The sequence below is a fragment of the Dipodomys merriami genome, unplaced genomic scaffold (genome assembly GCF_024711535.1).
Source record: "Dipodomys merriami isolate MVZ:Mamm:240054 unplaced genomic scaffold, mDipMer1.0.p SCAF_322, whole genome shotgun sequence".
Classification (NCBI taxonomy): domain Eukaryota; kingdom Metazoa; phylum Chordata; class Mammalia; order Rodentia; family Heteromyidae; genus Dipodomys; species Dipodomys merriami.
Window position 1 is genome coordinate 788,318 of NW_027204738.1, and position 13,759 is coordinate 802,076.

The window sequence follows — 13,759 nt, forward strand, 5'->3', positions numbered from 1 at the left end:
GTAGAGCCTCTTACAAGCGGAGGTGCAGACATGCGCCTGGCGGGGGGGCGGGGCGGCGCCGCGGAGGGGGCGGGGCCGCGGGCGGGGGGCGGGGCCGCGGAGGGGGCGGGGCCGCGGGCGGGGGGCGGCGCCGCGGAGGGGGCGGGGCCGCGGGCGGGGCGCGGCGCCGCGGAGGGGGCGGGGCCGCGGGCGGGGGGCGGCGCCGCGGAGGGGGCGGGGCCGCGGGCAGGGGGCGGCGCCGCGGAGGGGGCGGGGCCGCGGGCGGGGGGCGGCGCCGCGGAGGGGGCGGGGCCGCGGGCGGGGCGCGGCGCCGCCGGGGAGGGCCGCGCCGCGGGCGCCCTTGCTTCACTTGCCGGCCTTCTGCGCCTTCTGCGCCGATTTGGTGACCTTGCCCGCCCCGCCACTCTTCTTCTCCACGTTCTTGATGACGCCCACCGCCACCGTCTGCCGCATGTCGCGGACGGCGAAGCGGCCTGTGGGGAGGGATGCGTGAGCGGCGGCTGAGATGCAGCGCGCGCGTGCGCACTGGCCCAGACGGCATCCCGGCCCGGCGGCCCGCGCGACGCAGGGGTCCGGCCCGGCCTGTGGCCTGCGGGCAGGGCCATCCTGCTGGGAGGCCACTCAGCAACTCTGGGCCTTGCGCAAGTCATGTAAGGGACGCCATCGCCGGTCTGCCCAGCCACCTGCACTCAGTCACCAAAGCCAAGGGTCTCTTGAAAGCCAAGGGCCCCCACCCACGGCGCACCCCCTCCCCAGGGGTCTCCACTCTCAACTGGGATGGGTGGCCGGCTCCAGGCTGCGAAGCCCTCAGCCCCCCCAGCTCATCTAGGAGTGGGTACCACCCTCAGCCCCCCCAGCTCATCTAGGGGTGGGTACCACGTTCAGCCCCCCCCAGCTCATCTAGGGGTGGGTACCACCCTCAGCCCCCCCAGCTCATCTAGGGGTGGGTACCACCCTCAGCCCCCCCAGCTCATCTAGGGGTGGGTACCACCCTCAGCCCCCCCAGCTCATCTAGGGGTGGGTACCACCCTCAGCCCCCCCAGCTCATCTAGGGGTGGGTACCACCCTCAGCCCCCCCAGCTCATCTAGGGGTGGGTACCACCCTCAGCCCCCCGGCTCACCGAGCGGTGGGTACTGTGAGAAGCTCTCCACACACATGGGCTTCCCGGGAACCATCTCCACGATGGCTGCATCACCAGACTTCAGGGACTTGGGGTTGTCCTCCAGCTTCTTGCCAGAACGCCGGTCGATCTTCTCCTTCAGCTCTGCAAACTTGCAGGCAATGTGGGCTGTGTGGCAGTCGATGACTGGTGAGTAACCAGCGCTGATCTGCCCAGGGTGGTTCAGTATGATGACCTGAGGACAGGGTTGCATGAGACCGTGAGGCATGCTGTGCGTGGCTGCCTGAGGAGGGGAGGGTCAACACTAGGTGGAGGCTCGGGCATGGGGGTGACGCCTGGACCCCACCCCCACCCCCAGCCTGTTGACTGGGGAGGAGGCTCACACCATGGGGACCCGCCTCCAGACCCAACTCCAATGAACTTGTTGAACTCCTGAGAAGCCACTAAACAACAGCTAGCTACACTATTTGAAACCCCTGTCCATGGACCAGAGAGAAGGTAAGTGAACCTCACATTTGTTACAACCTACTGAAGTCATTTTAGAAATTTTCCTTCCACAAAGAGATGATCAAAGAGGGTACAACTTAAAAGATAGAGAATCATCAAGTGTTGCAGACCGAGCTGGGCAGAGGCGGAACACTCCTCTAATCCCATCTACTCAGGTGGCTGAGATGTACAGGTATGGTTTGAGGCCAACCCAGGCATTCCCATTCCCAAACTAACCAGCAAAAAGTAGGGCTGGAGATGTGGCTCAAATGCTAAAGCACCAGCCAAGAAAAGCAAGCAAGCTAGCAAGTGGAAGGCCCTGACTTCGAACCACAGCACTGCAAAATAAACAACCAAACATGGATCTCGCAGAGGCTGCAGTGGCGGGGGGGGGGGGGGGGGGGGACTCGGCTGTCACTCTGCCTGCCCACCGGACGCCTCGAGTCTGGGTGGCCCCGTGCAGACATGGTGATTGTCATCCCAGCACCAGGTAAAGGGCTGCAGCCACCTCACCAGCAGGCCCTGTCCCGCTCTGGGAACGAATGCCCTCCGGCCACCACCCACCCCGGATGCCCACCTGGGAGGTGAACTGGGCGGCCTCCTGCGGCGGGTCGGACTTGCTGTCCCCACACACATTGCCCCGGCGGATGTCCTTGACAGACACATTCTTCACGTTGAAGCCCACGTTGTCCCCAGGCAGGGCCTCGCTCAGCGCCTCGTGGTGCATTTCTACCGACTTCACCTCCGTGGTGATGTTCACCGGAGCGAAGGTCACCACCATGCCCGGCCGAAGGATGCCAGTCTCCACTCGGCCTACGGGGACCGTGCCAATGCCTGGGCCCAGAGGAGGAAGGTGTGAGGGGCTTCGGGTGGGGATGTGGGGCGGGTCGTTTGGGCACAGAAGCAGAGGCCTCAGGAGCAGGGTGGGAGCGTGCTGCATGTCTGGGTAGGGCGGGGGTCCTGGAAGAGGAAGACGCTGAGATTCTGAGAGGTGGCGGTCCCCTGGTTCAATCAGGGGAGGAAAGGCCGGAGTTCCCAGAACCTCGAGGGCAGGAGACAGTGCCCTGTGGGGCAGGGTCCCCTCCAATGACTGCTCACAGCAAGGGGCGGCCTAGTTCACCCGGGGCCCCTGCGGTGGGCCCAAGGCCCTGCCCACCAGGGGCTCCCTGCGGCCCAGCACAGCCTCTGTCGTGGAAGGGCATCCACACCCCGCCCTTCCCACAGGTCTGCCCACAGCAGCCTGGGCGGCTGCCAAGATGACAGCCCGTCTTCCCAGTGAAGGGTTCTCTGAGGCCTGGGTCGCACAGTGGGAGGCAGACGCAGAAGCTGTGGCTGGGTGCTGGGGTCACACCTCGGGCTGGAGCCCCTGCAGGTCTTATCTGTGAGGGCCTATTGATCCTGTGACCTGTTTTTCTCATTTGTGGATGGGGACCTTTGGGGGGTGAAGTGTGAGTCGCCTCTGCTCCCACCTTCTGCCTCCACCTCCTGGCTCAGAGCTGAGTGCCTGGAGGGAGGAGAGTGGGTAGGGTGGACAGTGGAGAACCATGGATAGGGTGGACAGGTGGAGGACAGTGGGTGAGGTGAACAGATGGAGGACAGTGGGTAAGGTGGAGAGATGGACAGTGGGTAAGGTGGAGGGTGGGCAGATGGAGGACAGTGGGTAAGGTGGACAGATGGAGGACAGTGGGTAAGGTGGAGGGTGGGCAGATGGAGGACAGTGGGTGAGGTGGAGAGATGGAGGACAGTGGGTAAGGTGGGCAGATGGAGGACAGTGGGTAAGGTGGACAGATGGAGGACAGTGGGTGAGGTGAACAGATGGAGGACAGTGGGTGAGGTGGAGAGATGGAGGACAGTGGGTAAGGTAGAGGGTGGGCAGATGGAGGACAGTGGGTAAGGTGGGCAGATGGAGGACAGTGGGTAAGGTGGAGAGATGGAGGACAGTGGGTAAGGTGGAGGGTGGGCAGATGGAGGACAGTGGGTAAGGTGGGCAGATGGAGGACAGTGGGTAAGGTGGAGAGATGGAGGACAGTGGGTAAGGTGGAGGGTGGGCAGATGGAGGACAGTGGGTGAGGTGGACAGATGGAGGACAGTGGGTAAGGTGGACAGATGGAGGACAGTGGGTGAGGTGAACAGATGGAGGACAGTGGGTAAGGTGGAGGGTGGGCAGATGGAGGACAGTGGGTGAGGTGGAGAGATGGAGGACAGTGGGTAAGGTGGAGGGTGGGCAGATGGAGGACAGTGGGTAAGGTGGACAGATGGAGGACAGTGGGTAAGGTGGGCAGATGGAGGACAGTGGGTAAGGTGGGCAGATGGAGGACAGTGGGTAAGGTGGGCAGATGGAGGACAGTGGGTAAGGTGGGCAGATGGAGGACAGTGGGTAAGGTGGACAGATGGAGGACAGTGGGTAAGGTGGGCAGATGGAGGACAGTGGGTAAGGTGGGCAGATGGAGGACAGTGGGTAAGGTGGACAGATGGAGGACAGTGGGTAAGGTGGGCAGATGGAGGACAGTGGGTGAGGTGGAGGGTGGGCAGATGGAGGACAGTGGGTGAGGTGGAGAGATGGAGGACAGTGGGTGAGGTGGAGGGTGGGCAGATGGAGGACAGTGGGTAAGGTGGGCAGATGGAGGACAGTGGGTAAGGTGGAGAGATGGAGGACAGTGGGTAAGGTGGAGGGTGGGCAGATGGAGGACAGTGGGTGAGGTGGACAGATGGAGGACAGTGGGTAAGGTGGACAGATGGAGGACAGTGGGTGAGGTGAACAGATGGAGGACAGTGGGTAAGGTGGAGGGTGGGCAGATGGAGGACAGTGGGTGAGGTGGAGAGATGGAGGACAGTGGGTAAGGTGGAGGGTGGGCAGATGGAGGACAGTGGGTAAGGTGGACAGATGGAGGACAGTGGGTAAGGTGGGCAGATGGAGGACAGTGGGTAAGGTGGGCAGATGGAGGACAGTGGGTAAGGTGGGCAGATGGAGGACAGTGGGTAAGGTGGGCAGATGGAGGACAGTGGGTAAGGTGGGCAGATGGAGGACAGTGGGTAAGGTGGACAGATGGAGGACAGTGGGTAAGGTGGGCAGATGGAGGACAGTGGGTAAGGTGGGCAGATGGAGGACAGTGGGTAAGGTGGACAGATGGAGGACAGTGGGTAAGGTGGACAGATGGAGGACAGTGGGTAAGGTGGGCAGATGGAGGACAGTGGGTGAGGTGGAGGGTGGGCAGATGGAGGACAGTGGGTGAGGTGGAGAGATGGAGGACAGTGGGTGAGGTGGAGGGTGGGCAGATGGAGGACAGTGGGTGAGGTGAACAGATGGAGGACAGTGGGTAAGGTGGGCAGATGGAGGACAGTGGGTAAGGTGGGCAGATGGAGGACAGTGGGTAAGGTGGACAGATGGAGGACAGTGGGTAAGGTGGACAGATGGAGGACAGTGGGTAAGGTGGGCAGATGGAGGACAGTGGGTGAGGTGGAGGGTGGGCAGATGGAGGACAGTGGGTGAGGTGGAGAGATGGAGGACAGTGGGTGAGGTGGAGGGTGGGCAGATGGAGGACAGTGGGTGAGGTGAACAGATGGAGGACAGTGGGTAAGGTGGGCAGATGGAGGACAGTGGGTAAGGTGGACAGATGGAGGACAGTGGGTAAGGTGGGCAGATGGAGGACAGTGGGTGAGGTGGAGGGTGGACAGATGGAGGACAGTGGGTAAGGTGGGCAGATGGAGGACAGTGGGTGAGGTGGAGGGTGGGCAGATGGAGGACAGTGGGTAAGGTGGAGAGATGGAGGACAGTGGGTAAGGTGGAGGGTGGACAGATGGAGGACAGTGGGTAAGGTGGAGAGATGGAGGACAGTGGGTGAGGTGGACAGATGGAGGACAGTGGGTGAGGTGGAGGGTGGGCAGATGGAGGACAGTGGGTAAGGTGGAGGGTGGGCAGATGGAGGACAGTGGGTGAGGTGGGCAGATGGAGGACAGTGGGTAAGGTGGGCAGATGGAGGACAGTGGGTGAGGTGGGCAGATGGAGGACAGTGGGTGAGGTGGAGGGTGGGCAGATGGAGGACAGTGGGTGAGGTGGGCAGATGGAGGACAGTGGGTAAGGTGGAGGGTGGGCAGATGGAGGACAGTGGGTGAGGTGGGCAGATGGAGGACAGTGGGTAAGGTGGGCAGATGGAGGACAGTGGGTGAGGTGGGCAGATGGAGGACAGTGGGTGAGGTGGGCAGATGGAGGACAGTGGGTGAGGTGGGCAGATGGAGGACAGTGGGTGAGGTGGAGGGTGGGCAGATGGAGGACAGTGGATGAGGTGGAGGGTGGGAGAGTGGGCAGGTGTACTGAGGGGAACGGGTCGTCCCCTCCAGAGTGGGTGGTGTGAGGAAGCCAGGCTCCGAGCTGGGCCCTGGTGCAGGGAAGGCGGTGGGGCTGGCAGCGCGTGAGCATGCGCCCTCACTCACCGCCGATCTTGTACACGTCCTGCAGCGGCAGGCGCAGGGGCTTGTCTGTGGGGCGTGTCGGGGGCAGGATCGTGTCCAGGGCCTCCAGCAGGGACACGCCGCTCGCATTCCCTTCCTTGCGTTCCACTTTCCAGCCCTTGAACCACGGCATCTAGAGGGGGGACACCGACAGAGCACAGGCCTGCCGTGGCCTCCGGCCCCGGGGCCGCCTACGGGCCTGGCCCTCAAGAACGGGCGGCATCAGGCACTTGTCTCGGGGTTGCCCGGGAAGGGGGTACGGTGGCCCCTGGTGCCTGGTGCCTGACTTCTGGCTCATTTCAGGGGAGGGGTAATGGGGGTTTGGACCACTGGGCCTTGTACCTGCCAGGCGGGTGCTCTGCCTCTTGAGCCCTGCCCTCAGCCATTCTTTCTCTGGTTATTTTTGAAAAGTGTCCCTTCTTGCTCAGACCAGCTGGACTCAGACCCTCCCGTCTAATGACATGAGAATGGCAGGCCATGTCCCACTCTCAGCTTTGTTTTCTGTTTTATTCTGTTTGGAGAGCTGGGGGGGGAGGGAGAGGGAGTGTGTCTGTGTGTGTGTGATGGGTGTGTGTGTGTGTGGTGGGTGTGTGTGTGAGATGAGTGTGTATGTGATGGGTGTGTGTGTGATGGGTGTGTGTGTGTGTGTGTGATGGGTGTGTGATGGGTGTGTGTGATGGGTGTGATGGGTGTGTGTGTGATGGGTGTGTGTGATGGGTGTGTGTGTGTGATGGGTGTGTCTGTATGTGTGTGTGTGTGTGATGGGTGTGTGTGATGGGTGTGTGTGTGTGATGGGTGTGTCTGTATGTGTGTGTGATGGGTGTGTGTGTGTGATGGGTATGTGTGATGGGTGTGTGTGTGTGATGGATGGGTGTGTGATGGGTGTGTGTGATGGGTGTGTGTGTGTGATGGGTGTGTCTGTATGTGTGTGTGTGATGGGTGTGTGTGTGATGGGTGTGTGTGATGGGTGTGTGTGTGTGATGGGTGTGTGTGTGTGATGGGTGTGTGTGTGTGATGGGTGTGTGTGATGGATGGGTGTGTGATAGGTGTGTGTGTGTGATGGGTGTGTGTGTGTGTGTGTCTGTGTGTGTGTGATGGGTGTGTGTGTGTGTCTATGTGTGTGAGATGGGTGTCTCTGTGTGTGTGATGGGTGTGTGTGTCTGTGTGTGTGTGATGGGTGTCTGTGTGTGTCTGTGTGTGTGTGATGGGTGTCTGTGTGTGTCTGTGTGTGTGTGATGGGTGTGTGTGTGTGATGGGTGTGTGTGTCTGTGTGTGTGATGGGTGTGATGGGTGTGTGTGTCTGTGTGTGTGTCTGTGTGTGTGTCTGTGTGTGTGATGGGTGTGTGTGATGGGTGTCTGTGTGTGTGATGGGTGTGTGTGATGGGTGTCTGTGTGTGTGTGATGGGTGTGTGTCTGTGTGTGTGATGGGTGTGTGTGTGATGGGTGTGTGTGTATGTGTGTGTGTCTGTGTGTGTGATGGGTGTGTGTGTGATGGGTGTCTGTGTGTGTGTCGGTGTATGTGTGATGGGTGTGTGTGTGTCTGTGTGTGTGTCGGTGTGTGTGTGATGGGTGTGTGTGTCTGTGTGTGTGTGTGATGGGTGTGTGTGTGTCTGTGTGTATGATGGGTGTGTGTGTGATGGGTATCTGTGTGTGTGATGGGTGTGTGTGTGATGGGTGGGTGTGTGATGGGTGTGTGTGTGATGGGTGTGTGTGTGATGGGTGTGTGTGTGTCTGTGTGTGTGATCCTTGTCAGTACTCAGGGCTTACAGCTCTTGCTCAGCTTCCTCACTCATGGCTGGTGTTCTACCACTTGAACTCTGCCTCTGGTTTTGTTTTTTCTGTTTAATTGGAAATAAGTTTCTCAGATTTGTCTTCCCTGAGCTGGCTCTGTACCTTGATCCTCAGACCTCCACCTCCTAAGCAGCTAGGATTATAGCTGTGAACCAGAGGCCCCGAGCACTCTCCCAACGTTTTACTGGTTGAGATGAGGTCTTGAAAACTCTCTGCCAGGCGAGCCTAGAGCCACAGCCCTGCTAACCTGCATCCTCTGACTGCAGGCGTCAGCCGCCTTGCTCAGCCCTGGCTCAATGATTTTGTGCCTCTCCTGGCACCGGACAACTCACAACTCGCCTTTCTGCTCACGTCTTCAACCACAGGGACCCTGGGCCAACTCATCTTAAGGAAGAGCAAAGAGAAAAGGCCTTTGCCTCAGCCCAGACTTCTCTAGAGTGCATCTGACCCGTGAAGAATCCCAGCCCTGTCTGACTCCCGCAGCTCCCAAGCCTGTGGCCAGCAGGCTCCTGAACCAGACAAGAGCTGGGCAGAAACGGACAGAGTCCGGTGAGTGGCCTTGCCATGGACAGTGGCTAGCGATGCTCCAGTCCCAGAAGCTCTTCTGGATTCCACGGTGTCTCCAGGCTGGGCACTCCACCCTGGGCAGACAGTGAGTCCTCCCTGCATGGAGCTCCCCGGGGCCCTCCCATGGACAGGGACAGACAGGGGCCTTGTGCCTCCTGCCCTTGTCTTCACAGCAGATACCAACACCCCGGGTCCACCGTGGGCAGTCAGGCCCTGGCACTGGTCACAACAAACTCACAGCAAGTGCCAACAAGGGGTCCCTGCTGGTTAGGGGCTTCCTTGGGACGGTAGAGAGCCTGCCTGTCTGCTGCGACCTGTGTGAGGGTTGGTATGACCCGCGGGCAAGCAACACCTAGCAGAGCAACACGGAGGTGGGCTAGAGCACCCCTCACCCCGTGAGCAGTCTCTAGACTCTAAGCTGTGGGCTCTGTGCAGCTGGTCCAAAGCTCCTGACCGCCTCTAGCACTCCAATTCCATGCCACCTCCCTTGGTGGTTGCCTGACTTGGACCAGGGTCTCCTCTGAATGGACAGTTAGGAGCACCATCCCCGTCCCCATAAAAACGCCCCCCACCTCTGACCAGCCCTGGACTGCAGGCTGCTCAGCCTCAGGCCTCCCAGATTCCCCGCCAGAGCCAACCCTCCACCATCCTGTCCTTTTCAGAGTCCAGCCCACCCTCCACACTCTGGGGCAGGCAGCCCACGAGCCCCGGGGCCTGGCTGACCCTGCACAAAGTCCAGGGTCAAGACAATGCCTGCGAAAAGCCATCTTCCTTATCGTACGATTCTGGGGCCAAGACCCTCAATCCTGTGCCTGGCCACTGCTGCCCCTGGAGCCAACTCGGGGACCACACCTAGCAAGAGAAGAGCCCTTGGCTGCCCCCTCCCCGGCCGTGAAGGCCACACGGATGGACCTCCAGGACAGCCCCCCTACCAGACAGACACCCCCAGGCCAGTGTCTGACACAGCAAGGCTGTGGGTCAGCTGCGCCGACCCTGCTCAGCCCCGGGCCTCGCCCTGACTCGGCCTGGCCGGCGCTGGCCCCCGGCCGCCCCCGGCCGCCCCGGTACTCACGTTGGGTGAGGGCTCCAGCATGTTGTCGCCGTGCCAGCCCGAGATGGGCACAAAGGGCACGGTGGCGGGGTTGTAGCCGATCTTCTTGATGTAGGCGCTGACCTCCTTCACGATCTCATCGTAGCGCTTCTCGCTGTAGGCAGGCTCTGTGGAGTCCATCTTGTTGACGCCCACGATGAGCTGCTTCACACCCAGCGTGTAGGCCAGCAGAGCGTGCTCGCGGGTCTGCCCGTTCTTGGAGATGCCAGCCTCAAACTCGCCGACGCCTGCAGCCACGATCAGCACCGCGCAGTCCGCCTGCGCAGTGGGGGCCCAGTGAGCCTCCTCTGCCCTGCCCCCGCAGGCCCCCCCACAGGCTGTGCTGGCGTGGAGGACGGGGAAGCTCCCACCAAGGTTTGCATCGAGGGACCCAGATTTGGGAACCACTCTACCACCTGGGTGCTGCTGGATGAGTCTCTGTCCCTCTGTCCGTCTGTCCGTCCGTCCATGGGTGCCCCCAGGAACATCTGGTTGTGTAGTCTGACTGTCTGAGTTTCTCTATCCTGGCTTTGTATCTGTCTATGACGGGCACAGGGCATCCATATCTGCCCCCCCCCATGGTCCCAGCACATAGTGCTGGATGCAGGCTGAGGTCTGGCCCCTGACTCAGTTCTCAGGGACTCTGTGACAAATGCCCTGGTGGGAAGCACAGGAGACCCCAATGCTCTGGAGGAAGTACAGGGGTCCCCAGGTGCACCCCTCACGCTGCCCACCTGGGACGTGCCAGTGATCATGTTCTTGATGAAGTCCCGATGCCCCGGGGCGTCGATGATGGTGATGTAGTATTTGGTGGTCTCGAACTTCCAGAGGGAGATGTCGATAGTGATGCCACGCTCCCGCTCGGCCTTCAACTTGTCCAGCACCCAGGCATACTTGAAGGAGCCTTTCCCCATCTGGAGAGATAGGGGAGCCTCAGGGCAGGTTCTCAGGGCCCTGGCCTCCTGCTGGGCCGGCCCCAGGCCCCTGGACGCAGCGCATGAAAGGCGGCGGGGCCCTGAGACGCGGTCCCTGGCCTGCCTCGGTGCAGCCTCAGCCCACGGGATGCTGACAGGTCGTTGCCACCCAAGCCCACCAGCAGGTGGCGTGAGGGCCTAGAAGCTGACAGGCCCGGCTGACCCCCGCCGGGTGGAGAGCTCCCCTTTATCTGAAACGGGGTGCTCCTCACCCCTTCATCAACAAGAGGCAGTCACAGCATGGATTTGTGGCTGTCCAACAAAAGGCCATCTGTGTCATTTTTAATAACAAGAAGGAAAGGAAAAACTGGATGGGGTTTTGATGAGGCCTTGCTCTCCGCAGCGGGTAAAGATTCCCAACAGCTCAAAGGTACCCCTCCTCCCTCCACCCCCAGGATCAAAGCTGGCAGCCTTTCACAAACACTGGGTGCCTGGGAACTGTGGGACCCCACCCCTACCCCCACCCCCGGGCTGGGCAAGAACTGTGCTTCAGAACCTCCATGGACAGACACCTGCCCTTGGGGAGACTTCCAGAACCTCTGCCCTTGGGGAAGCTTCCAGAACCTCCATGGATAGACGTCTGCCCTTGGGGAAGCTGCTGGTCCCTGAGCACCCACTCAGACAGGCGCAGCCGCTTGCCCTACCCCCATGCCAAGGGTGGGGACGTGGCTCTCGGGCCAGATGCACAGGGTGGTGGACAGAGCACCCTGTCCATCACCATGGCAGGGCCTCAGGCCAAGGTGCTAGACAAAGTCCTCTCAAAGCCCAGGGATGGGGGCAGAGGATAGACCCTGATCTTGGCTCCTTCCCACTCACCAGCCTCAGCCAGGAGGGAGAGACAGAGACAGAGAAAGACAGACAGAGACAGAGAGACAGAGACAGACAGAGAGACAGAGAGAGACAGAGAGACAGAGAGAGACAGAGAGACAGAGACAGAAAAAGACAGAAAGAGACAGAGAGACAGACAGAGACAGGGACAGACAGAGAGACAGAGACAGAGAAAGACAGAGAAACAGAGACACAGAGACAGAGACAGAAAGACAGACAGAGAAAGACAGAAAGAGACAGAGAGACAGACAGACAGAGATAGAGAGACGGAGACAGAGACAGAGAAAGACAGAAAGAGAGACAGAGAGAGACAGAGAGACAGAGACAGACAGAGACAGACAGAGAGACACAGAGAGACAGAGAGAGAGGGATAGAGGGAGAGGGATGAAGGAGATGGAGGGAGGGAGGGAGGGAGGGAGGGGGGAGGGGGGAGGGAGGGGGAGGGAGCGCGCCAGCCCCCTCATCCTCAGAAGGCGCTGGAGCCCTGCTCTGGGCAGGCACGGGGATAAGCAGCCCTCCCCCAGCCTGAGGAGATGGATGTGCAGGCCAGCTGCCCGTCAATCGGCTATTAATAGCAGCCCTGAGCCCCAGCCTGGTCCTGGGATGAGAAAGGGCAGCACCAGGCCCAGCCCCAGCTTCAGGCCTCAGGGGCCTGCGAAGCTCTAGCCCTCCAAGGCCCGGCGGTGGGCCTGTGCAGAGCAGGGGCCTCACCTCTCTGGTCCAACCCCTCCCCCCCATCGTCCCCCCCTGCCATCTTCTCTGGTCTGGACCGGGGCACACAGGCCCCGTGCCCAGGAGGAGAGCCGTGTTCCAGGGGCCAGGGCTGGAGCCGGGGACCCCCCCTCACCTCAGCCGCCTCCTTCTCGAACTTCTCAATGGTCCTCTTGTCGATGCCCCCGCATTTGTAGATGAGGTGGCCGGTTGTGGTGGACTTGCCTGAGTCCACGTGACCAATGACCACAATGTTGATGTGCGTCTTCTCCTTGCCCATTGTGCCGGCCTGGGGAGAGGCTGGGGAGGCTAGCACACCAGGGGCTGCTGAGTGGGGGCCTCACCCTCACCCACCCGAGGCCGGGCCGGCTCTCCGCCCCTCTCCCTCCAGGCCTGGTCCCAGGCGAGCCAGGCGGGGGTGTCAATGCCCGGGGAGCCTCCTCCCCAGGGCACGGCGCGCGGCGCAGCAGCAGGACAGCGGCTCCCGGTGATGAGTCACCGCCGCTCCCGGGTGCCCTGTCCTGCGTGTCCTCGGGCTGCCACCAACCCCAGCCCCCACCCTCGGCAGCCGGCAGCCCGGGCAGACACCGCGCCCCACCCCCACCTGCTGCCACCCGGGAGAGGCGGCCAGCGCTCCAGCGCCCCTCCCCGGCGGACGGCGCCATCTTCCTCCCCTCCCGGCCTGCGGGCTGGCGTCGGGAGGCGGGCGGGCGGTGCCGGCCTCGAGCCCCTCAGGGCCGGGCAGAGGGCAGAGGGCAGAGCTGGGAGCTGAGGGTCCCCGTGCGGCCGAGGCCAGGCTGGGGTGCTAGCCGCCCAGTCGCTGCTGGGGGCCTCGGCCGCACCTTCCCCCTTAGCCCGGTGTGGCCGGCTCGCCCGGCTCGGCCCGCGCCCGGAGAGCCCAGGAGGGGCCGCGGCCTGGGGCGGCGTTCCCGGACGCCCAGCCCTCAGCCCCCTCCGCACCGCGGGCCCCAGGGCCTGCCCGCACCCCGCGCCCCGCAGCCCCGCGCCCCGCAGCCCCGTGCCCCGCAGCCCCGCGCCCCGCAGCCCCTCAGCCCCGCGCCCCGCGCCCCTCAGCCCCGCGCCCCGCGCCCCGCGGCCCCGCGCCCCGCGCCCCGCAGCCCCGCAGCCCCGCAGCCCCGCAGCCCCGCGCCCCGCAGCCCCGCGCCCCGCAGCCCCGCGCCCCGCGCCCCGCAGCCCCTCAGCCCCGCGCCCCGCGCCCCTCAGCCCCGCGCCCCGCGCCCCGCGGCCCCGCGCCCCGCGCCCCGCAGCCCCGCAGCCCCGCAGCCCCGCGCCCCGCAGCCCCGCGCCCCGCGCCCCGCGGGGCAGAGCCGCCAAGGTCACGGCGGGCGCCAGGCCCGGGAGGATGCGCGCGGGCTCCGGACCGCGGCGGCAGAGCGGCCGTCCTTACCGAGCGAGCGGGCGGGCGGCGGGCGGAGCGGGCGAGGTCCCGGCGGGCGGCGGCAGTGTCGGCGCGGCGGTTTTATCCCTGCAGGAGGGGTCCTCCTCCGTGCGGCGGGCGGTGCGGTGCGCGCGCCCTGCGCTAGGGCACTGCGGTACCGGGGAGGCGGGGCGGGCGGGGCGGGGGGAGGACGCGGCGGGGGGCGGGGGGGGACGATCTGCTAAGACGCTCCAATGAGCGGCGCGCGCAGACGGGAGGCGCGGGGCCGGGGCGCGGACACAGGCGGGGCCAGGCCGGGGTGCGGGGCCGGCGTGCGGGGCCGGGGCGCTGGCGGGGCTGGGGC

At 63.3% G+C, this 13,759-nt stretch overlaps 1 protein-coding gene across 2 annotated transcripts; it reads right to left on the reverse strand.

Annotated features, from left to right (window-relative positions):
• Positions 1-259: 259 nt before the first annotated feature.
• Positions 260-13,546, reverse strand: LOC138841570 (elongation factor 1-alpha 2). Of its 2 annotated transcripts, none has more exons than XM_070042324.1 (8): positions 13,426-13,546; positions 12,154-12,326; positions 10,239-10,418; positions 9,487-9,783; positions 6,039-6,189; positions 2,185-2,441; positions 1,122-1,356; positions 260-473 (listed from the first exon to the last, which is right to left on the reverse strand). In XM_070042324.1, exons 2-8 carry the CDS (start codon positions 12,295-12,297, stop codon positions 346-348), a joined length of 1,392 nt encoding a protein of 463 aa, XP_069898425.1. In that variant the 5' UTR covers positions 12,298-12,326; positions 13,426-13,546; the 3' UTR covers positions 260-345. The 2 variants fall into 2 exon arrangements, with proteins under 2 accessions (XP_069898425.1, XP_069898424.1); XM_070042323.1 differs by having other exon boundaries at positions 12,154-12,306; positions 13,426-13,545.
• Positions 13,547-13,759: the final 213 nt, after the last annotated feature.

What these genes read in the sequence shown, in the direction of transcription:
- LOC138841570 (XM_070042324.1), bottom strand. Translation starts at nt 12,297, where the DNA reads ATGGGCAAGGAGAAGACGCACATCAACATTGTGGTCATTGGTCACGTG. An exon ending in TGCTGGAGCCCTCACCCAAC is followed by an intron (nt 6,190 to 9,486) that starts GTGAGTACCGGG and finishes TCCCCCCTCTAG; the next exon opens with ATGCCGTGGTTCAAGGGCTG. An exon ending in CTCACAGTACCCACCGCTCG is followed by an intron (nt 474 to 1,121) that starts GTGAGCCGGGGG and finishes CCCTCCCCACAG; the next exon opens with GCCGCTTCGCCGTCCGCGAC.